Raw genomic sequence first — 22,196 nt, 5'->3', positions numbered from 1 at the left:
ACTCCTATGCCCAGAAGCTCAAGCACCGACCTCGATGCTGGGCGGTGTATTCCAACAGTCAGGGTATGTGGATCCTCGTGTAAGTTAGAGTTGGAAGGATATGTCATGTCAGTGCCGATCGAGGCTACTACTCATGTGAGGGTGGGAAAAGCGCGGACCACACGCCGGACTCGAATTTGGGGGAAAATGAAAACGATGAACAATGGCCCGTGACGCGGCGCCAAGCAGGGCTTGAGCTTGACGAGGCTTTTGAGACAGGTCGGTAGCTAAAACGTTGGCGCTGGTTGGCTCTGGCGGTTGACAGTGCGGCTTGGAAGAAATGGGTACGGGAATGGGCTGGGATGTCCAACTTTCGAAGTTCGAGGCTCCCCGGGGAGCCAAGGGAGGGACGGACAGGGTATACACCCAGGCCGAGCTCGACAAGATTGTTTCGGTGCCGTTGGACGTCAGGACGTCTGGGAAAGGACAAGACAGGTTCGCGTCGCAGCAGACTGGGACTGACTGACTATTGTCGAGGATTACTTATTCGTTTAAGCCTTACTGCTGACTTAGACAAGGTTGGTGCAAGTTGTCGTTCTTACTCGTGGTTAGGCCTTCCTGGTCGTGCCTAGCTCGCTTGAGCAAGATGAAAAGAGACTTGCGAGAGGGACGGGGTCAAGTATGCTCGTGTCATACCTGTTCCTCCCTGGCTGGTCCTTCGATTTTTATCCGGACCTTTTAGCTGGGCTGTCTTGGGTTGACAGACGGGGAGGGAGGGATCCTGCGCCCGTGCAAGGCACTTGACACCAAGCCACTGAACCCATCCGATAGACCTTTCCGTCCCTTTTTGGCAACTCCTTTCGTCTGTGCTTCCCAGATACACGAATAATACAGCCGAGAGAATGGGTTGCTACTGTACCTGTGCTCATTAGGAGAAGACGGCTTCGCCTCGATATGGGGCCCATCAACAGACCACTAGTGTAGTAGTAATACATTACTTGCACACAGCTGTGGGTAGGACTGGCCCCCAGTAAGGACCCAGGCGACCCCTAGCAGCAGCAGCGAAGGGGGTCCAATAGAATGAAGCGGTATTCTCAGCATCTCACCCACCCCACCATCGCGGTGATAGGGGGAAGGTGCGGTACTCTAGGTACATTGTGTCCTGCGAGTCGATCGCCATCAGTCTTACTCGATGTCACAGTGCAGGTGCCCAGAATGGCATCTGCTTTCCACGCCGCGCAGGTGCCGACAAAGGGCGCCAGTTCGGAGTGGCGCGGCTGGAAATAGATAGATGATCTTCAGCCTGGAAGAAGACCTTTCCGTCCGGTAGCGCTGACAATAGCGCCGCAGGATTGGCTATCATGTCCAAGAATGTGAGTGCGATTGTGATTGGGGACATGGAAAACGTGAAAGCATGAAAGCATGAGAGAGAGAGAGCATGAGTGAGACCTGAATCCAGCGAGTGATGGATCGTGGAGCTTGCGTGTCATGAATCCCTGGTCCGGTGGGTGAGACAGCGGACGAGCGAGCAAGTTTCGGCTCTGAAGTCTGGTGTCTGGACACACACATGCACTCACTCACACACGCACACACCATCACTTCTGTAACGGAGATAACAACGTGTGCTGCAAGGTTCGGCAAAAGGGCTGGGCTTAGGCTGGGTTGGGTTGGGATTTGGATTTGGCCTTGGGGGGGTTTAGGTTGGGTTCCTCCCGTTCGGTAAGGCTGCCGAGTGTGATCCACCCTGAGACGCGACAGGGCCAACCAAGGTACAATGCTATCGCAGATATCTACCACACAGTACAGTGCTGCATAGACCGCATAGACTGATGATAGACTCCACGTATCTCCTCACTTGACATCGTTCTGCCAATCGAGCCAAGGGTTTTGACAATCTCCCCTCGGATGACGCCAAGTCCCTGCCCGCATTTGATCATCACGAAATGATAGTCTTGCCAGCCCTGGCTCAGCTGGACAGGGTGGGCAACCCCCACCGAGGAAAGAAAACCCTCCGTCACTCCGCCTCAACTCTATAATGTGGGCTCTGCAGGGCTCTGCAGGGCTGCTATCAACGACACTGGCACGTTGGAGTATGCAGCGACAGTACCTCGCCGCGGGCAGCGTCGCCGTCACCGAACTAGCGAGAAAAGACTCCGATGCCTCGGAATTTATGATTCAAACACGTTTCATCGGACACTGCGCCCGCCGCCGTGCCATCCCCGTCGCTCGCTCCCACGTCGAATCGCATGGGCCTGGCCCTCTTCCGCATCACGGGCCTTTCGTCCCATCTCTGTCGTCGCTGTCGTCCGCACGCTGCGTTCGGTGTCAGTAAATCACCGTCCGGAAATCCGAGATAAACACTGCGAGTTTCGGTTCGAACAACCGCCCCATCCCGGCCTGGCCCTCGCCTGGTCTTGCCCTGGAAGACACGTGGGAAGGCGGAAATACATCGAGCTTTCTCGGGTTTACGAGACGACATGATGATGACGCTGCCGATGAATGTCCATGCACAATGACGGGTGTATCACCAGCGCCCTGCGGGAGCCCACAAAGCTTCACCCACCCCAGCGGCCGGCCCTATCATGCATCTGCCATTATCTCTCCAGTCCAGAAGGGCCACGCACCACAGCACAGTAGCCGAAACACTGGAGGCTGCAGGCTCTAGTTCTATCAGGTCATCGCACGGAAAAGTGGAGGGAGATAGGGAAAGGGAAAAAAAATAATGCCAACGTCCCAACCACCAAGCACCGTTGACCGCGATCAGCACTCTTTCAAATCCCGGCCCGCACTTGGCACGAAGCTGTCCCTGGCCGGCGCGTCCCAAGCCACCCTTGGCTTGCGCGGCCCACCTGACAACTACCTGCACAAGATCGGCTCATGCCAATCTTCGACCCTTTTCTTCCCTTTCCCCCTCAACCAGGCCATGGCAGGGCGCGCGGGCGGGCCTTGGCACCACCCGCCCCCGGCGCGCCGATACGCGTGTAATTAGACGTCCACGTGCCGTCAAGACAGTCCCGGGGAGCTGGCTAGGTTGGAATGTGGTCTAACACCTTCCGAGGAATGTTGTACTCGGTGAGCCTGACGGCCAGACTGTCAGTGCCCGGAGGCACATACGTTCGTATCTGACCGACTTCTCATCTTTTAGAGGCGCCCGCCCTACCCGCCGGGGCTTCGCAACGGGGCACGTATTGGCGCCAAGCAGACACAATATCTCGCGGTCAGTATTATAAGTGAGGTCTCCATTTTACATAAGGCTCGTGAATTCCACGGTCATGGATTGATAAGCAGCCAAGGGCACGCAATTTCGCCAGGGGACGGTGGTGAGGGTGATTCTCGTGACCATGCCAATACAGAAAAGGAGTAAGTATCAATACAGAATAATTAACTATGCGCCCTGCCGGCACTCGCTAGTCTCCCTTCTTCTGCGACCGTTCCTTCCTCGAAGATATGTCTAAACTGTTGACTGTCTCTATCACCATGATTTGCTCCACTCCCCTTCAATTCATGCGTGGCCTGCCCAGTGCAATGGATGTAGAATCGCTTCTGTGGACAGGCAAATTGCTGATGCCAGATGACCCTACGTCTTAAGCCTGTATCATCTATGATAATGGACCTATCCAGTATCTCTCCTGTTGTCTTTGCTGTATCGCTCTCTGTCCAAGCTCAGATCCATCTGTGGACCAAGCCCCGTTCTGTTCTGTTTCTTCGCAGTCTAAGGGAATAATCTTTCTTCAAGCTTTCTGAAGACACGCAAATCCATGCGAGTTCAGCAAGCTGTGGCTCGCAGTGAAGCTGAAGTTACCAAACGGATTTTCCTCCGAGTTGGATGCCGTCGGACTGAACGGCTCAACCAGGGAGGTCCGCGGGCTGAGGCTCAGCTCCGTGAACTCGGCAGAGAAGTTCTCTGCGAGCTCCGGGTCGGTGATCATGGGCTGGATGGGCGGCTCCATCTCGCGGGCGGCCAGCTTCTTCCAGTCGATCTTGCGGAAGAACCGGTGGCCTTTGATGATGGCCAGGTCCTTTGGCATGTGGCTTCCCAAGCGCTTGTTTGGCTCCTTACGGAGTAGACGGTTCAGGAGGTCCTTCGCGTCAGGGCTGAGGAAGTAGGGTATGACCAGCTTCTGCTTCAGGATGTTCTGCTGGATCTTGTGGTTGTTGTTGCCGCGGAACGGCGGACTGCCCGTCATGAGGTCGTAGGCAAGCGCCCCAAGCGACCACCAGTCCACAGCCTTGCCGTATTTCTCGCCCTTGATCACCTCGGGAGCCATGTACTCGACCGTCCCGAGCATGGAATTGCAAGCGGCATCATCAGTGGCAACCTTCGAGAGGCCAAAGTCTGTGAGAAGCAGGTGGCCCTCGGAGTCCAAGAGAATGTTCTCGGGCTTGAGGTCACGGTAGACAACGCCCAGCTCGTCATGCAGGTGCGAGAGAGCCAGTACCATCTCAGCCAGGTAGAAGGCTGCAGTCGGCTCAGGAAACATGCGTTCCTCGGCGAGATGTGTGAAAAGCTCTCCGCCTTGGCCGTATTCGAGTATGAGGTACAGTTTCTCCCTGTCTTGGAATGCATAGTACAGCTTGACGACAAACGGATGCTTGTTAACAGACTCCAAGATCTGGCGCTCTGTCTTGGTCTGCTCGACGAGCTTCTTATGCACGACGAGCGAGGCCTTCTTGAACTGCTTCTGCGCGTACAGTCTGCCAGTAGTTCGCTGCTTGACCAGGATGACTGTGCCGTAGGATCCCTTGCCCAAGCATCGCAAGGGTTCAAAGTCGTCCGCTGTCTTCTTGAGAGGGCGGCTCGAGAGGTCTCCCTCGATGGCCTCGAAGAGGGTGGGGCTGTCCGAAGCAAAACCCTGGTCCGGGGCGCTCGCACTGACAAAGTCGTTCTCCAGGCTGATCTCGTACGAGGTCGATAACTCGGAGGCCGCCTCGTCCCCGCTTCCGTCACTGCTATTTGTTGCGTTGCGCACACGACGTCCACCGCGAGGTCGGGCCAGTGGCGACCCGAGTCTGGGCAGGCTGCCGCTACGAGTCACGGAGCTCGCGCGCGAAGTGCTCGCGCTGTCGAGGTTGAAGGAGTCGACATGCTGGGATCGCAAAAGTCCGATGCCGCTCATAGCGGGAGAGGCCACCGGTCGCAAGGCGGGGCTGCAGTTGGCGCTGACGACGTCGTCGATGATGGGGTTCTTGGAACGACGGCCGCGCAGGATCGGGGTGGCAGCCTTGTCGGCGGCGATGAGTCGCGGTGTCGCACGCCCATGGTCGGAATCATCGTCTCCCGAACCGCCTGAAGTCTGAAACCCGCGGACAACGGTGGTAGCCGCGGGTGCGCCTCCTCGTATCATGTTCGTGGTGTCTCGTTGTCAGAGTCTTTGTGGATTGTGGTATCTCGCTCTGACCAAGTCGCGATCAATAATCGCGTACTAGGTCGTTCTCGACGGGTTTCGCCCTTCAAGGCGCGCCTCGTCGTCCCTCGGGGTCGCAGCGGGAGTCGTTGAACTCGTTTCGGGCTAGTCGCTGGTGGCTCTGGAGGCGCATCTGAGACTTCAGGAAATGGGGAAACGTGGGCTCGCGTGTATCGTTACTGGTATGCATTTGCAGTTTGTCGGATCTGGTCCGTCGTCGTTGGTTTTCTTTCGCAGGGAGTGGGCTGACCTTTCACTTTGGAAGTGATGAGGAAAAAAGATTGAAAAGGGAAAGGGAGGCAGGCAGGCAGTCAGGCATAAATCTAAAATTACCGGTTCGCAAATGCAAGAAAATGTGGGGCTTCTGACGGCCCGCTTGAAAACTTACTATGGGCCCCTGTTAGCGCTGATCCCCCAGATCCACCGGCGGGCGCTCCCCACCGCAGCAGACACTGGCACCTTGGGACAGCGGCTTAAAGCGGCTGTTTTACGCAGCAAAAGACAGCCTGGCCACAGTTCTTTCACAGTCCATTCACACAATGAAATTCGGGAGTGGTGAATCCAGATCATTCCCGACATTCCGGCGGTTGACTGTCACGGCAGTGAATTAATATCGCAAGGGCCCGGGGGCCTGAAATGGTAGCTCGCCATGTGGCCGTCGGTCACCGAAGCCACGCTTGATCCGGTGCCTGTAAATTGTCACTGTCTGGGTATCTACAATTGTTCTTCTGCTCCTTCTTTCCTTCACTCGCCCTACTACAACGGCTCCATCTCGTTGCGCGCCCAGAGCTTGATTGTCCTATCGTGACTACCAGACACAATCCACCTGCCGTCCCTTGAAATGTCAACCGAGCTTACTGGCGCCGTGTGAGACTCGAGCGAGCTGATCAGGGAGTAGTCGTCCATTGAGTAGACGTTGACCTTTCTGTCAAATCCACATGTTGCAAAGAAGGTCGCAGACTTCTTTGGTATCTGCGCCCCCTTCTCGTCTTGTCCCGGAGCCTCGCCCTCCACAGGGTCATCAAGGCCCCTGAACACACGTATGTCGGTCACTCCGGATGTGTTTCCTGCAAGATTGCCACTCTGTACGACCTTGCGCACATCCCAAACCTTCACGAAACCGTCGAGAGAGGCCGACAATATCCTATGCCCATCTATCCAGCTCGAGGATGTTATGGGTTGGATGTGGCCCTCGCAGAGCATGATGGTGCGGCCACTTCGAAGGTCCCAGATTCTGCCAACACTGTCCATCCCTGCCGTTGCAACCAGTGCGCCTTCCGACTGAAAGCTGACGGTCATGACGGCCCTTGAATGTCCCTCCTGAGACAAGAGCTCACTGCCGGTCTCAACGTCGTAGAGCTTCCATGTCGTGTCTTCACATGCGGTGGCCAGATAGCGTCCCGAAGGATGGAATCCGATCTTGTTGACCTTTGGCCCACCAGGCTGGGATAATGTAGAAAGAGGCGTGTCTTTCTGAAGTGACCACAAGTGGACAACTCCATCTGCTGAAGATGATGCCAGCTGGGCCGTCTCACTCTCTGGAGATGTGGCCCCGGGGAGCCAGTCGACTCCGCCAATCTTCGACGTGTGGCCCCTTAGCGTCTTCTTAACTTCCAGATCAGGTGTTGAAACGACCTTCAAGCTGCCACCCCAGTCGCCCGTGGCGCAAAGCTGCCCCTGTGGCGCCAGCCTGACGACACTCAGATACCTTTGTCCTCCGACCTGTGAGCTTTGTAGCTCGAAATCCTGTAGCTGCTCTTTGATCTGCTTTCGATGCTTGACATGCGTCCGCAGGGGGATCTTAGCCTCCTGCCGTTGGAAATGAACTCGCCGTTTTGCTCTCGGGAGCGAGTACTTTGCGATCTCCACCCTGGTTAGCTGAAGCTCGTCAGTTCCTCGCGTGTAGTACTCTTCCTCCTGCTCCTCGTCGTCTTCCTCGTCAACAGCGTCATCCATCTCGATATCGACGCCACCCTGGCCTTGAGCCTTTGCTTGCTCAGCCTCGTCGGCCAAGGTCTCTCTCAATCTTTCGCGGCGGTCGGCAGGGTTGTTCTCGCCGAAAAGGGTGATTGGCAGCCCTCTTTCGCGGAGCATGCTCTTGATTGCCTCATCGTTGGTCGGGACGGCCAGACGCGCCGCCATGCGTTTTCGCTCGAATTGGGACAGCAGCGCCGATGCATTTTCGCCTGTGCCGAGTTCATAATTGTAATCATTGGCTGCGCCTGTGGTCAGCTCAAATAGCACTGATAGATTGGGTGTGCCGGTATACTCACGAACTTGTTCAAGTGTCAGTCCTCCCCTATCCTGCACAGAGGCACACCAGTCAGTCGAGCGCCGCGCTGTTGTATTGTTTTGAGCAAAGGCAGGCCACTGAAAGCTGCGGTTTGGTTGTCTTACCTCATCCATGGGATGGTCCTCCACAAACGCCTGTCTCGAAGGGTGCATCATCTTGGCCGAAGATGGTGGTTTGGCAGCGAAAATCAACAGACAATAGGAAGCTGCCTATTGAGCTTGCGCTGGGAGTCTGCTATTGAAGGTTGACTTTGACCTATTGTACTGCCGGGTAGCCAAGGCACTGAATGGATTGCCTGCCGTGAATATTTGGCAGTGGGGCCCGCTATTGACGCGCCCGCAGGGGCTTGGCCGATAAGGCGATTGCAGCGTCCAACTTCAACTCCCCGTCTTTCATCATCAACCTGGAGCGTGCCTTATTTCTACTCCATTTCCGTTTGTCCATGGCTACTTAATCCAAGTTCGCATTCCGCCACACCCACTACTTACCGTTACAAAACCAAAGTGAGGTTCCGGAATCGATTATCTTGTATGATCTAAGTTGCGATGGCCAGCATCGACAGATACCGACCGCCTCGGGAAGGCTACCAACCTCCCTCTCTACCTCCGAAGCCCCCTCGCCCATCCAGATCTCCGTCAAAACAACGCGACATACCGCCGGCAGTCCCATCGCCTCCGACTCATTCCTCACGCACATCCTCCCTCCCACCGCAGTCCCGGCGAGGCGCACCGTCTCCGGCACAAGCCTCGCCTACCACACCACGAGCCCGCGCACACCAGTGGTACTTCACTCCAGATGAGGCCCTCAGCTCGCCAAGTATAGTCGATGGCCTTGCGCCGGCCGATGAGAGACTGAGAAGAGCGAAAGGGGTCAACTTCATCTATCAGGCTGGCGCGATGGTCGAACTTCCACAGACGACATTATGGGTCGCCGCGGTCTTCTTTCACCGGTTTTACATGCGTTGCAGTATGGCCGAAGAGAAGGGCGGGATACATCACTATGTTGGTTCCCCGGTCGCAAACATGGTGTGAATGAGTTGAAGAAGAAAGGAAAAACGCGCTAACACAATTGCTCAACCGGAATAGAACATAGCTGCGACGGCATTGTTCCTCGCAAACAAAACCGAGGAAAACTGCCGAAAGACGAAGGACATCATCTATGCCGTGGTCAAAGTTGCCCAGAAGAACCCTAGACTCATCGTCGACGAACAAAGTAAAGAATATTGGAAGTGGCGTGATAGCATTCTGATGCATGAAGAATTAATGCTGGAGATGTTGACTTTCGATCTGATGGTGGACAACCCATACCAACGACTCTACGAGTGTCTAACTCAGCTTGATATGCTTCACAACAAGCGCATTAGAGATGCTGCTTGGGCATTCTGCTGTGACTCGGCGCTCACAGTCCTTCCATTACTCATGAACGCCAGCGCAATCGCCGTGAGCGCGATATTTTTTGCGACAGTCTCGCTGGATGAGAAGATCGAAGATGGAAGAGACGGTGATCCGTGGTGGCGAGTTCTGAAGGGCGATGAGGCACTCACCCAATCAGCCATTAGTGTGGTGATGGACTTTTACTCGGAGAACCCTCTTAGGAAATCGGACTCTCGCTACCAAGGATCACCAATCTTCAGTCTGGAGAACACTAGGCGAGGGCGCGAGCTACCCAGCCAGACAGAGGCTGGTTCGAGTCACAACGGCACGCCGATGGGAACGGACCGTGGAACACAAAGCCCACGAGCACGGTACCAAGGCAGGCCGGATCGGGAAGATGATGTTAATGGCAATGCCGACATCAAGAAAGAAGGCGGGGAGAATGGGGAGAATGAGCCAACTGACGCGGCGGCATCGCAACACAAGGGCGACTCTGATGCGAACCTCAAGATTGCAGCCAACGACGTCGACAATCACTTGGCTGACCGAAGAGCCAACGGCCTCAGCAACGGCCTGAAGTCACCAGGCTCGAAACGAAAGACCCCAGAGGCAGACCTGGAAGAGATGGACCGAGACACTAAGCGAGCGCGGCTATCTGACGAGGACGAAGGAGAAGTTCCGGGCTAGGGAATCACCGGAATTAGGCTTGATAATTGTTCGGAAAACGATGAGAGCGCCACGATGGACACTGCCTCCAGCAGCAGTAAGTCGGCGACGGGATAGCATCCCATACATATGAGGCTTGCGTCACAGGTTGGTCCATGGAGCCCTGACATCGCCCCAGATATGGAACCCGCTCTTAATAAATCATCACATATTATTTGGCAGACTTCGATGGGGCATGCGAGCATCCCAAGGATGACGGGAAAGGTTCCACCGAGCCCCCTTTTTCAAAGTACATAAAGGGTTCTCGGAGTAGCAGGCGAGGGCTGAGGCTCGCCAGCAAGGAGTGATAGACTGCGATATCCCAGGATGACAGGCATACCATTAGGGCGTGCTCCAGTAGGACAGGACGGCCGAACTCATTGACACTGATATTCCAAAACCTTTTTGTATTATGCCTATACAGATGGTGAAATGGCCCTGCCTACCCCCTCCTTGTTGCCTCTGTCTTTCAACTTCTCGTCTAGGAAATCAATCAAATCACACATGCTTGCGCAATCATACATTTCCCCTCTTTCTTTCTTACTGAGCAATGATCTTTTGTCGGGACCGTAACCTGGCCCGCACATCTCACCAACTGTGTTTGGTCAGTAAACATTCGGCACTCACTTCTCAGCGGGATTAACAGAGTGAACTTTGACGGAACATACGGTGATGCTGGACAAGTTTCAGCGGCAGGGGCGCTCTCACAACCTTGTTCATGAACAGCTGGACCGCCTCCCAGGGGCAGGATTCATAACCGGCGAACAGAGCCGGGTTTGCGAGGAGAGCTCGGGCGGACATAAGACCCGCCAATTTGGGCAGATGTGGTTTGATACTTCCCTCGATCTCGACAGAGGGGAGTGGTGATGCGTACGGCAGTGACCCCATGGAGAACACGTCGCCCGATACAAGGATAGGGAGTTGGTCTCCATACTTGTTGGTGAGGAGCTCCAATGCCTCGAGATTTATGGGCGTCGTTGATGGTGTGTTGCGGGTGCGAGGATGGATGGTTAGGAAATCGATGTTGCGATCTTGGGAGTTACCTATTACTGTCTCTATGAAGTCCATGGTTTTTCTTAAAGAAAGTGTCAGGGTGAATCCAGGGCCAGAGTCATGGTAACGACTTCGATGCAAGAACTTACCTGAGATCCTTGTGTACTCTTATCTTCACACTCACGCTCCTTCCCTTCGGATTGTTGATGTCTTCCTCCTTTCCTACGGCCCACCCTTCACTCCTCAGTCTTTGCCGTGTCTCGAGCACTATGTCCCTGACCAGCTCTCGCTTCTCCATCAGAGCAGCGCCGAGAGTCTCCGCGCAGGCCCACGATTGGGGGCAGCCACAGTTGAGGTCGACGCCGTTCACATAAGGTGCGACCAGGGACGACGCGCGGGCTACTTCCAAGGGTGAGTTGGCGCCAAACTGGACTATTGTCGGCACCCGTGGTCCCGCTGTCGAGATGGTGAAGTCTAGGCGGCATGTCAGCTGTGGTTCCCTTTGTTCTTTACTGTGAGAGGGAAATCCTGCTTGATCCCAAGAAAACTCACCGCTGTCTCGAGCAATGAAGCTGCGGTTGAACTCCTTCGCTAAAATCATGGGAGTCCAGCATAGATCCGTTCCGTAGGCATGTACCGTCTGTCTGAAAGCGAGTTTGCTGTACCTCACCATAGGCGCGCAAGCGTAGAGCAGTCTGCCTTGACTCTTGACCAGGTCAAAGATTTTGAGAGGACTAGAGGGAAGGTCATCGTCAGTAAATAGTGGGACATCCTCACCTCCATCGTGTGAGGAGCGCAGACTTACTGCTCCAATTGCATGAGCGATGTGTCGTCGTGCTCGTTTTGAGAACCCATTCTGACGATGTTTTCACACTCGGCAACAGCTGATAAATTTTCCGATTGAGCTGCTATAGCCTATTATTCTCGAGCGTCTGGGTGATGGGCAGCCGTTGCGAGCCTCCCTCATGAACTCAGAGGTCTTTGGGGTCCCGAGAAGTGTGAGAAATGAGTTTATCGATGACACATGCCTCCATGAACACTATCTTAGTATTCGGGGAAACACAGACAAATTTTATTCATCATGAAGAAGAATTCCAACCTGAAAATAATAAGCCGGGTCCATATAGGCTTCAAAAGAGCGTCTTACTTCGTTCTGGCCGTGCCTTCATGAGATTTCAGGAGTCATTCTGGACTAAGTGAAGTGAACAACCCTAGCACCTCTCTTGAGCGCTGGGTTCACGCAGCCCCAATACCATGACATGATTGGCTCAGACACGTCAGAAGGACCCACCTTTTCCCAAATTCAGTCACCTTTGATTCATGTGAGCCATCAAAAACAAACCTGTGATATTTTCCTCGAGCTGCCTATTCCCTACAACGAATAACGAACGGTGCCCGTGTCTCACAGATACCCCGGGGAGACAATTGACGTCGGCTGCGCAGTCTGTCATTTCCGAAGTAGCAGGAAATCACGTCCCCCAACACTCAACATAAGGGCAAGAGGACCGCATCTGTACATCACCAGCAACATGACTGTAATTGGTCTTCTGGGAGGCGGCCAACTAGGCCGTATGCTCTGCGAGGCAGCCTCTCCCCTCGACATCGAAATCGCCATTCTGGACGAAAAGAATGCCCCGGCCAAGCAGATCAACAGCAACAGCAAGCATGTGACCGGATCGTTCAAAGACGCGCCCAAAATCCGGGAACTGGCAGCCAAGTGTGACGTCTTGACAGTTGAGATCGAACACATCGAGACCGAAGTGCTCGAGGAGATTGATGGGCAGGGCAAGGTTTCTGTGCATCCATCCTGGAAGACACTCAGGTTGATCCAGGACAAGTTCGACCAGAAAGAGCACCTACGTAAGGAGGGCCTGCCTATAGCCGAGCAGATGGCTATCGAGAGTGGTGCCACCATGCCTGCGTCGTTGCAGCTCGCGGCTCAGGAATTCGGGTACCCCTTCATGTTAAAGGCCAGGAAAGGCTCCTACGATGGGAGAGGCAACTTCAAGATATCCAGTGAGGCGGACATTGACAAGGCATTCGAAGAATTTGGTAAGCTCTCTTGCTACGCTGAGAAGTGGGTGCCGTTCGAGCTGGAGCTGGCCGTCATGGTCGTCCGGACGGAGGACAACCACGGCAAGACAAAACGAGTCATCCCTTATCCAGCCGTTGAGACAATTCACGAGGACAACATCTGCTCCAAGGTCTTCATGCCACCTCGGAGTGTGCCTGCTCCGATCTGTGAGCGGGCGCAGAAAGTTGCCTGTGATGTAGTTGAGAAGCTTTGGGGCAGGGGAGTCTTCGCTGTGGAAATGTTCCTCACTAGAGAAGGCAAGATATTGGTCAACGAGTAAGTTCTTTGGCGTGCTTTTCTGAGGTCCATGACCTCAAGCACATATTGATGCAGAATTCGCTGACCCCTTTCAAGAATCGCTCCTCGGCCACATAACTCAGGCCACTACACCATCGAGGCTGTGCCGTACATGTCACAGTACAAAGCACAACTCTACTCCATCCTGGATAAGCCTTTCCCAGAAGTCTTGGAGCCTCATGTGTCATCAAGTATCATGGTCAATGTCTTGGGTGGCGCAAATGCCGATTCTCATCACCGACTAATTGAGCAAGCCGAGAACTTGCTCGGCAAAGGAAAGGCCGTGTACCCGCATATGTATGGCAAGGAATCCAAGCCGAGTCGAAAGATTGGTCACATTACCGTCACAGGGTCTTGTTCCATCGAGGAGCTGGAGAAGTTCGCCCAACCCTTGATTCAAACTGCAGATGAGATCCGCCAGGAGCGCCTCCAGGCATCTAGCAAAGCTCTCCGCCCAACAGGGGCAGCGAAGTCAGCAGCCGAGGACCCGTTGGTTTTGGTTACCATGGGCTCTGACTCCGATCTCCCCGTGCTCAAGGCGGGTATCGACATCCTGAACCAGTTCGACGTCCCTTGGACCGTGGACATCACGTCCGCGCACCGGACGCCGAGCAAGATGGCTGAGGTGGCCACCGAGGCTGCTTCCAAGGGGATCAAGGTCATCATCGCCGCGGCCGGAGGAGCTGCTCATCTGCCGGGGATGATCGCCGCTTACACCCCATTGCCGGTCATTGGTGTGCCCGTCAAGGCGACACACCTTGACGGACTTGACAGTTTGCTGAGTATTGTGCAGATGCCTGTAAGTATCTGACTCTTTTACGTCGCCTTCGTACTTGGACTTCCTAATGAAACCCTACTAATGATGATTCCAGAGAGGCGTACCTACCGCAACCGTCGCGATCAACAACTCCACAAACGCGGCACTCCTCGCCATTCGCTTCTTGGGAGCGTTTATACCTGAGTTGCACGATAAGATGAAGAACTACCAGCTTGAGATAGAGCAACAGGTCCACGAAAAAGCAAATCTACTCAAGGAAATCGACGTCCAGGCATATCTGGAAAAAATGGGAAAGAAGTGAATCTTGTAACCATGAATGAGGATAAGACAGGGTAACTGACAGCCAAAAGAAAATGATGTTTTCATCTGGACCTCTTTCCTCCATTGCTTGCCTGTGGCACCCTCTTGTTGGTCTAGTACTTTAACTTCCACCCTGTAGCCAATATAGATGAGAGATAGACAGAGCAAGATGGTCTTGTTTCAGCGGAACATCTCTGAGAGAATATCGTATTGTACTCAAAAGCAGTGAGCCATATTACACAGAGGTCTGAGGAGAGAATACTGAATTAGTGATTTCTAGGTGTTTCTAGCAAGTGTGCAGCCTCCCAAACCTATTTGACCTCGTCTCTCGTAGACGCAATTTCCTAATGACTTCTAGCCGACAGCATGCTCGCACTCGTGGTAGACGGGCTTAAGGCCTCACAGACAAGCCCCTCTGAAAAAGTAAGCAGCCTCTGCGGATCCAGACCGGCGGACTACTGGCGTCGTCGGAGAAGAAAGCCAACATCGTCAAGGGACGGGAGCACACCGTGCCGATCGATACTCTCATCGATGCCCTCATCAACTAGGTCACTGTCGATAGTGACAGACTCGGATGAAGTTTTCCGGGCGGGACTTGCATCCGATTTCTGACATTCCCGAATCCACGGTTCCTTTTTGCACCAAGCACGTTCGAACATCTCAATTTCCCACGGTGCCCTCTCGCGCAATTTATCTTCCAGTATCTTGGAAATGCATGTTGTGTGTTCTTCCGGATTCTCCAGAACATCACAGTAGTCATAGATTGGCTTGAAGACTGGGGGATACGTATCGCCCGTCTCCGCGTCCTCCTCTATCAGCCGTGCGATACGTCTCGCCAGCCATGTGATTTTTGGAGCACTCGTGTCGTCGAGTGAGTCTTCAACGTCACGGGATGCGGTCCAAGAGCTACCATTGTTGACGCTGTTGTCTTTGCGACTGTCTGAGAGCAGGTCGTCTGGTGGTGTGAAGCATTTTGATTGAAGGAAGTCTGCAACCTCTCGCAGTGCTCCACATTCTGGCGCCTCCGAGATGGATCCGTCAGACACGCAATTTGCGAGGGATGACCATGGCAGTTGCATGACGCGAGATGCAATCTCGGAAAGTTCTGTGTGCTCTTCTGGCGATAAATCGCAATGAGTGTTGTCCCAAGGGTGGTGAGCATCGATCTGGGGCGCAGGCGCAGTGGCAGATGGGACGCCACTTGCCTGGACTCTTCGCGGTGTTGGATTCTGAGCTGTCCCCGTGATGAGAAGGCATGACAGTAGGAAGAACCTAGTATCCATGATGGAAAATTCGTTCAAACGTGGTAGCGCTTGTTAGAAAAATGGTAGACGAGTGGGTATTGGATTGATCGTAGCGAGCAACAGGATTGGATACGAGAGGAACAAGCAACAGACAGTTGTGAGATAAAGTTGTTTGGCTGCCGACAAGCTCTCACGGGCAGGGAGGTGTCGAGAAGTGGTGGCGACAGACACAACTCTCAGGAGGCCACGGCCGCAGTGTCCATGCCACAGCAGGATCTGAGCGAGCAGCAGGCGCGATCCAGCAGGTTCCCGGGGCCAGTCCGGTCGTGGCTACATTTCTGGGAGTCGCCCCTTTCTCTTCTTGTAATCAGCTCTTTCTCCCTCGAAAGCTCAGCAGAACACGTGTGGGTGAGCCGATGGGCCAAGTCTTGGTTGTGACTAACATCGCACGCTGTTGGAATAAGATGCCTTGAATTCTGAAAATTCGATTCGTAGATACTATCACAGCGTGAACTCCGGTCCTATGCGCGAAGGCATACGAGTAATCCCAATGTACAATTCAATCCCCACGCATCGCTGCCTCCTGTTGACCGACGAACCAAGAAAACCCTTTTCTTTGAATGTATGTCCTTCTAGACTTCTTCTTACACAGCCATCTCCTTCTTAATCTCCGCAATGGCCAGACCAGGATTCAGACCCTTGGGGCAGGTCCGCGTGCAGTTGAGAATGGTGTGGCAACGGTACAAGCTCATTGAGTTGTCAAGAGCATCCTTTCTCTCGGCCTTCCTCTCGTCTCGGGAATCGATCAGCCACCGGTAGGATTGCAGCAGGATGGCGGGTCCGAGGTACTCCTCAGAGTTCCACCAATACGAAGGGCATGATGTCGAGCAGCAGGCGCAAAGAATGCACTCGTAGAGACCGTCAAGCTTTTTCCGGTCCTCCTTGCTCTGGCGGAATTCCTTGCCCTATGAAATCGTCAGCACAAGCCCAAACAAACAACAGAACATTGATCTTACGTCAGGTGCTGGTGTGTCTCTTTGAAGGTACGGCTTGATGGACTTGTATTGCTTGTAGAAGTGCGTCAAATCTGGTACCAGGTCCTTGACGACGTAAGTATGTGGCAGGGGATAGATCTTCATCTCCTTGTTCGAGTCGGCCGGGATCCGGCCTGGTAAGAACAGTCAGTGTCAAGGTCTAAAGATAACTCGTAGCCAGAAGAGTCTCTTGAAGTTTACTTACACAAGCAAGCCAGTGTGTTCATGCCGTTGATGTTCATCGCGCAGCTACCACAGATACCCTCCCTGCAACTCCTACGGAAGGTCAAGGTGGGGTCCAGCTCGTTCTTGATCCGCACCAATGCATCGAGAACCATAGGTCCGGTCTTGTTCAGGTCGAGTGTGTAGGTCTGCATTCGTGGCTTCTCTGTCGGTTGGTCTGGGTTCCATCGGTAGATTTGGAAGCTCTTCAGACGCGACGCCTCTGCGGCGGGCGTGGAGTGTGCGTTGGAATCCTCCACCTGGGCTTTGGGCTCGGACACGCTCGCCATGGATCGTGATGCAAGCATGGTGGTCGCCGGCCGGAGCATTGGCCTTGTGGCAGCACCCAGGAATCGGGTGGAGGTGGAGCGGAGAGAGGCCATCTTGTGGACTGGTCAGGGATTGCGATCGATCGTGAAGCCGTGAGATAGTTCAGTTCATAAGAATTGGCTGTCAAGTAAAGAAACAAAAAGAGGTAGTAGTCCCAAAGAAACTACGCACGATCTGAAACGAGAAGATTAAGCCTCCTGTTTGGTTCGGCACTCTAGGCTCACCTGTGGCGATGGTCCAGAGTTGTAGAGGTCATCGACATGGACGCATGGACTGCAGAGCAAGTAACCGAGTTGCCGACCAGCGAGCGCCCGACCAATCAGAAGGCGCTATTTAGTCATTTTCCTACCGTTCTCCGGGATATCACGTGCCGGGAGCAACACCCGTCCCGTTTCTACTGCAACGGATGAATTCAAATCCCTCGGCATACTGTAGCCACCTAGTCTTTTCCATTCTCTTGCTTCAATCATCCATGCCTGCATCTTGGACTGTGTGATGCACATGACTTCAGAGACAGACAAGATATGGGTCACTTGAACCTTATCTTTCCACCTGAATGCCATAAGGATTGCTGCAAGCCTACCAGGGATGCTAACAGCAGGTGGCCGTTCCACAGCATGCTCGCATTCTACAGCACATCTGCTTCGACTCAGAAAAACGGGCCCTCACCGGGTCAAAACGGTTCAACAGCGATTGGCTGGATAGCGGCGGCGTAGCGATTGTTACGCAGTGCCTTTGTTGCTGGAGCGCTAATGACATAATGCCTAGGTGCTAATTATGGAGCTCTCTATCCGGGGCTTCTGCGCTGCTTGTCTCGAGTGAGACTCTTAGTTTGATGATTTCCGTGACGGACAATCAGCGGCTGCGGACAACAGATGTCGGCTCGCTCGCTCGCTGCTCACTCCCCCTCTCTGTCTGTCTCTCACCCACTCCCGCGTCTCCGAAAACTCCTGCCGATGATGGTTGCGGTTGAACGATCTGCAAATACGACTTGAAAGTAAAGCAAGCCCCGCCGGGCTTTGCGCAATTGAGAGTGTTCCCCCTTGCCTGTGCCGTGTCGTCCAGACTCCTGGCCAGCCGCCAAGGCGCAATGGCAACACCCAGCTGTACGACCAGGTTCGCGCAGTCAATTCGACCACACCTGCATTGTAAGCGCCCTGTATGCGACCCTCCCAACAATGCCCTGGAAACGTGCTCAATATCAGCCCATTCGCAGCAGTTACTCGTTCCTCCAGAGCAGCTCGGTCCCCAAAACACATCACACCACTATCCCGAATGCCAACGATATATCGGAAGCTCTCCACGACACCGTCGCTGAGCTTGCAGCAATCAGCGAAACAGTTCACGTACAACGTCGCCGCATCCTACATCGCGAAGGACCGACCGTACGATCCCTCAACGCACGTCTTCCACTTCAATCCCTACAATCGGGTCCAGGCCCCGCGAAAACATACCAAGCGCACCCGGCCCGACAGTGGTCAGGATGCTTTCTTCGTCACGCGTTTAAACACGGGCGGTGTTGCCCTCGGCGTGGCAGATGGGGTTGGCGGGTGGATGGACTCGGGTGTTGACCCGGCGGACTTTTCCCATGGGTTTTGCGACTACATGGCCCAGGCAGCATACTCTCACTCCTCGAGTGGTGACCCCAGAGCACAGAACCTGACTGCCCGCTCTCTGATGCAGACAGGCTATGAGGCCATTTGTGGTGATCCTGCGGTCACCGCCGGTGGGTCGACTGCGATCGTTGGGCTTCTCGAGCCCAGCGGAACACTCGAGGTTGCGAACTTGGGAGATAGCGGGTATATCCATCTACGACTCAACGCTGTACATGGTTCCTCTGAGCCACAGACACATGCGTTTAATACGCCATTTCAGCTGTCTATAATACCGCCGTGGATATTGCGGCGCATGTCGGCGTTTGGGGGGTCGCAGCTCGCAGACATGCCCAGTGACGCCGAGGTCTCGCGGCTTAGCCTGCGTCATGGCGACGTACTCGTCTTTGCGACCGACGGTGTGTGGGACAACTTGTTCAACCAGGACATACTTCGCATCGTGAGCGCGGCCATGGAGGGCAGTGGTGCGTGGGTCCACAGCGACGCCGGAGGAATCAGGGTCAGGCCAGATCTGTCGCCCTTCACGAATACGTCGTCGAGCGGAGATGGGGACGGAAGAGCGGCGAGCCTCCAGAGCTTGATAGCTACCTCGATTACCGGAGCCGCCAAGGCAGCGAGCGTCAACACCAAGCTGGATGGGCCATTCGCGAAGGAAGTGAAGAAGTATTATCCCATGGAGACGTGGAGGGGTGGCAAGGTGGATGACATCTGTGTTGTCGCCGTCGTGGTGTCTGAGACCACATCCGATGACGCTCCGGTCAAGGCCAAGCTATGAGATATCGACTACTGTGTCGAATGAATTGGCATGAACTCGCTAGGATACATGCCAATCTTGTCTGACTGGAGTGGCATTCATTGGTGTCTGTGTCGACGGACGCATGAGCTTGACATCGTCCGATGTCAGCATCAATCAACGATATATGGGAGCGCGTAGGGTTACGCATGGCTTGAAGGTCTTCGAAGTGGCTGATCAGAATAGCATTAGGGAATTCAGAAAAGCAGATACCTAGACTAACTCATTCGGACGGCAAGGCAACTTGAGGCAATAGGCGTTCGATAAAGGCAGTCAATAAAGAACAGAAATTTGGTAACCATCTGAATACTTCTCAAAGCTTTGTGTGACCATGGGATGTAGAGCTCATTCGACGCCAGTCTTCCAGATATTGAACCCGAGGGCGAGACCGCTCTCCTCGACCGCAACTCCCTTTCACCCCGGCGTCTCCGACGTGCGAACCACACGTGCGGCCCATGCCGAGATCTGGGTTTTCCCGCATCTGCCGAACCCAGAGTGGAAGACAGCCCTGCAGACGCGCAAGCTCACAAAATAAACGCGGCCGATCCTAATCACTGGGGACGGAGATCAACGGCGACGTTCCGATCACCGCTCGAACAGACACAGGCCGAGGTCCCAGAGACGAGGGGGGAAAAAGAAAAGGGCCATTCCCATCAATCCGTCAATCAATCAGGACGTATGCTGTGGACCCACACATTCCCGCCCGCCAGCTGGGTGTTTGCCGATCGCTCGCGGCCCTCTTTTTTCCTCCCCTCTACTGCAAGGCCTGATTTGACAGCCCACCAATCTGTCAGTACAGTAGCGAGTAGTTGCTCAACATCAGACGAAAAAGAAACGCTGGGTCGATCTCCTTTGTCCAACGTCGAACTACTGTAGGCAGGCCTGTCTGCAACCGGCCGTTGCGTCCGGTGCAGATTGGCGACGTCGAAACAAAAGCGACTCCGGGACGGGAAGCTGCAGCTGCAGATGCACCTCGATGTCACCACATTAGGCTGCGGGTAGATGCTGTAGGAGATTCATTGTGCATATGTCGATCACCGGCATCATCGCGAAATGGGAAGGAGCAAGTATTTCTCGGGTAGATGATACCCATTGTATTAATTTTTTTGTAATGTAATTGATTTCGTCCCTGATCAACTTCACTGCAATATCGTACCATCATCGGCAAAAGCCGTTCCAAAGTTCATGGCTTGTTGTGTTTTTTTATCCCGTCCATTTTGCCTTGGGTATCGCTCTCTCGTCGACACAGAGCCTGTGGGGGCAAAAACCAAAATCATGATGCAGAGCGTGAGGCACGTATTAAAACCACATGTAAACCCTATTATGTACCGCTACCGAAGAGAAAGTAAAAGTTTTCAGCAGCTCGGTCTATCTGTCTGACGACATTTGAAATTGCCTTCCTAGTTGAAGATCATCAGGGAGACAATGGTGCCCAGGATGAGAGCCAGAGGAGAGCCCAGCTTCTGGCTATCGTTGGTGTTGACTGGACGCCATGTTAGTGACTTGGTAGCAATGTGGTAGGATTGGAACGTGGAGGCTTACCTGGGGTAGACGTAGAGGTAGAAGAGGAGCCAGTAGCGGTGGAGGACGTCTTGGTGGAAGTGTGCTTGGAGGAAGATGAGGAAGAGGTGGTGGTGGAGTTGCCGCTGGTGGTGCTAGTGATGCTGGCGCTGGAGTTGGCGCTGGCGGTGGACGAGGCGGACGAAGAGGTGATGGTCAGCGACGACAGGGTGGTGGAAATAGAGGCGCTGCTGGTAGTAGCGGCAGAGGAGGCGCTGGAGCCGGTGGTGGCGGCAGCGCTGCCCTGGTAAGTGAACTGAGGGCTGTAGTTGGGAGAGTTGGAGCTGGAGTCGGCGACCTCGAACGCGTAGGTGTCGCTGGCCAGCGTCGAGGGGGGGTTCCAGGTGAACGAGGAGCCGGTCACGCCCGAGGCGAGGACCTCGACAGTCTTGAGGTCGGTGCTGGCGCCGTTCTTGAGGGTGACGGTGACGGCACCCTCGGAGTCGGACCAGGTCAGGGTGAAGGGCTTGCCAGCCTCAACGGCGTAGGCGCTGTTGGTGAGCTGGATGGCCCAGGCGGGAGCGGCAGCCGTGATGACGGCGACGAAACCAGCAGTGAACTTCATCTTGGCGATTGGGTTGGTTAAAACTTGGTGGATTGATGATCAAGTTGATGGGTGAAAGAAAGTTGGGACTTTGCGATGTTATGTTAGTGGGATGGAAGGTTTGGTATTGAGTTTGCAGAAGGCCTGAAATAGAAAGTAGGCAATGCCAAGTGCTCCGAAGTGTTTTGTCTCGGGTCGAGACCGAATCACGACGCAAGCAGTAGGCGAGGAGGAATGACGGGTGAGCGTGTTGTTTCGCGGGGCAACTTACAAGTTGATATTAGTTTGAGGATTAGAGTATTAATACTGAAGTCCACGTTGGAAAGAGTGACAACGAACGGCGCCGATTAGATAGATACGGTTGAGGGAGGAGAGGGAAAAAGTCAAGACGAGGCAGAGGAGGCGGAGGCAGTCAGTCAAATAGTCTATGTCTGTTCGTGTGTGCCCAGTGGCAGGGCCTGCAAGGCTCGACAGCAGGAAATGAGCCGGTCGAGGCGGAAGCGCAGAAGGAACCTCGTGGACCGTGGGAATCGTTCGGGGGAGCAGCACAATGCGACTCATTCCAGCAAGGGGCTGTCCAATCAGGCCGCCTCCAGGCCGCCGGCCCACATTAGCTTAAAATGAGCGAGATGATCCCAGCGCGATGGCACACACGGCCT

General features: G+C 54.3%; 9 protein-coding genes across 9 annotated transcripts; 3 read left to right on the top strand and 6 right to left on the bottom strand.

Annotated features, from left to right (window-relative positions):
- Positions 1-3,710: 3,710 nt before the first annotated feature.
- On the bottom strand, positions 3,711-5,324 carry J7T55_008394 (serine threonine-protein kinase psk1; the record flags this gene model as incomplete). The annotated part of the gene is made up of 1 exon (XM_053138707.1): positions 3,711-5,324. The coding sequence occupies one exon, from the start codon at positions 5,322-5,324 to the stop codon at positions 3,711-3,713; it is 1,614 nt and encodes a 537-aa protein (XP_052997670.1).
- Positions 5,325-6,140: 816 nt separating this feature from the next.
- J7T55_008393 (pre-mRNA splicing factor) lies at positions 6,141-7,832 on the bottom strand (the record flags this gene model as incomplete). The annotated part of the gene is made up of 3 exons (XM_053138705.1): positions 6,141-7,600; positions 7,658-7,688; positions 7,782-7,832. 3 exons carry the CDS (start codon positions 7,830-7,832, stop codon positions 6,141-6,143), a joined length of 1,542 nt encoding a protein of 513 aa, XP_052997669.1.
- Positions 7,833-8,222: 390 nt separating this feature from the next.
- Positions 8,223-9,737, top strand: J7T55_008392 (cyclin-K; the record flags this gene model as incomplete). Its single annotated transcript, XM_053138704.1, has 2 exons — positions 8,223-8,702; positions 8,763-9,737. 2 exons carry the CDS (start codon positions 8,223-8,225, stop codon positions 9,735-9,737), a joined length of 1,455 nt encoding a protein of 484 aa, XP_052997668.1.
- Positions 9,738-10,171: 434 nt separating this feature from the next.
- J7T55_008391 (tRNA-dihydrouridine synthase 4) lies at positions 10,172-11,603 on the bottom strand (the record flags this gene model as incomplete). Its single annotated transcript, XM_053138703.1, has 6 exons — positions 10,172-10,236; positions 10,300-10,350; positions 10,424-10,830; positions 10,898-11,222; positions 11,301-11,482; positions 11,554-11,603. The coding sequence occupies 6 exons, from the start codon at positions 11,601-11,603 to the stop codon at positions 10,172-10,174; spliced, it is 1,080 nt and encodes a 359-aa protein (XP_052997667.1).
- Positions 11,604-12,277: 674 nt separating this feature from the next.
- J7T55_008390 (phosphoribosylaminoimidazole carboxylase) lies at positions 12,278-14,198 on the top strand (the record flags this gene model as incomplete). Its single annotated transcript, XM_053138702.1, has 3 exons — positions 12,278-13,098; positions 13,177-13,918; positions 13,992-14,198. The coding sequence occupies 3 exons, from the start codon at positions 12,278-12,280 to the stop codon at positions 14,196-14,198; spliced, it is 1,770 nt and encodes a 589-aa protein (XP_052997666.1).
- Positions 14,199-14,652: 454 nt separating this feature from the next.
- Positions 14,653-15,480, bottom strand: J7T55_008389 (uncharacterized protein; the record flags this gene model as incomplete). Its single annotated transcript, XM_053138701.1, has 1 exon — positions 14,653-15,480. The coding sequence occupies one exon, from the start codon at positions 15,478-15,480 to the stop codon at positions 14,653-14,655; it is 828 nt and encodes a 275-aa protein (XP_052997665.1).
- A 605-nt stretch (positions 15,481-16,085) lies between these two features.
- J7T55_008388 (succinate dehydrogenase iron-sulfur subunit) lies at positions 16,086-17,080 on the bottom strand (the record flags this gene model as incomplete). The annotated part of the gene is made up of 3 exons (XM_053138700.1): positions 16,086-16,406; positions 16,458-16,609; positions 16,681-17,080. The coding sequence occupies 3 exons, from the start codon at positions 17,078-17,080 to the stop codon at positions 16,086-16,088; spliced, it is 873 nt and encodes a 290-aa protein (XP_052997664.1).
- A 1,222-nt stretch (positions 17,081-18,302) lies between these two features.
- On the top strand, positions 18,303-19,415 carry J7T55_008387 (5-azacytidine resistance protein azr1; the record flags this gene model as incomplete). The annotated part of the gene is made up of 1 exon (XM_053138699.1): positions 18,303-19,415. One exon carries the CDS (start codon positions 18,303-18,305, stop codon positions 19,413-19,415), a length of 1,113 nt encoding a protein of 370 aa, XP_052997663.1.
- Positions 19,416-20,833: 1,418 nt separating this feature from the next.
- On the bottom strand, positions 20,834-21,558 carry J7T55_008386 (extracellular matrix protein; the record flags this gene model as incomplete). The annotated part of the gene is made up of 2 exons (XM_053138698.1): positions 20,834-20,916; positions 20,976-21,558. The coding sequence occupies 2 exons, from the start codon at positions 21,556-21,558 to the stop codon at positions 20,834-20,836; spliced, it is 666 nt and encodes a 221-aa protein (XP_052997662.1).
- Positions 21,559-22,196: the final 638 nt, after the last annotated feature.

The sequence above is a fragment of the Diaporthe amygdali genome (assembly GCF_026229845.1).
Source record: "Diaporthe amygdali strain CAA958 chromosome Unknown NODE_4_length_2575358_cov_65_588622, whole genome shotgun sequence".
Classification (NCBI taxonomy): domain Eukaryota; kingdom Fungi; phylum Ascomycota; class Sordariomycetes; order Diaporthales; family Diaporthaceae; genus Diaporthe; species Diaporthe amygdali.
This window is presented reverse-complemented; position numbering and strand designations above follow the sequence as displayed.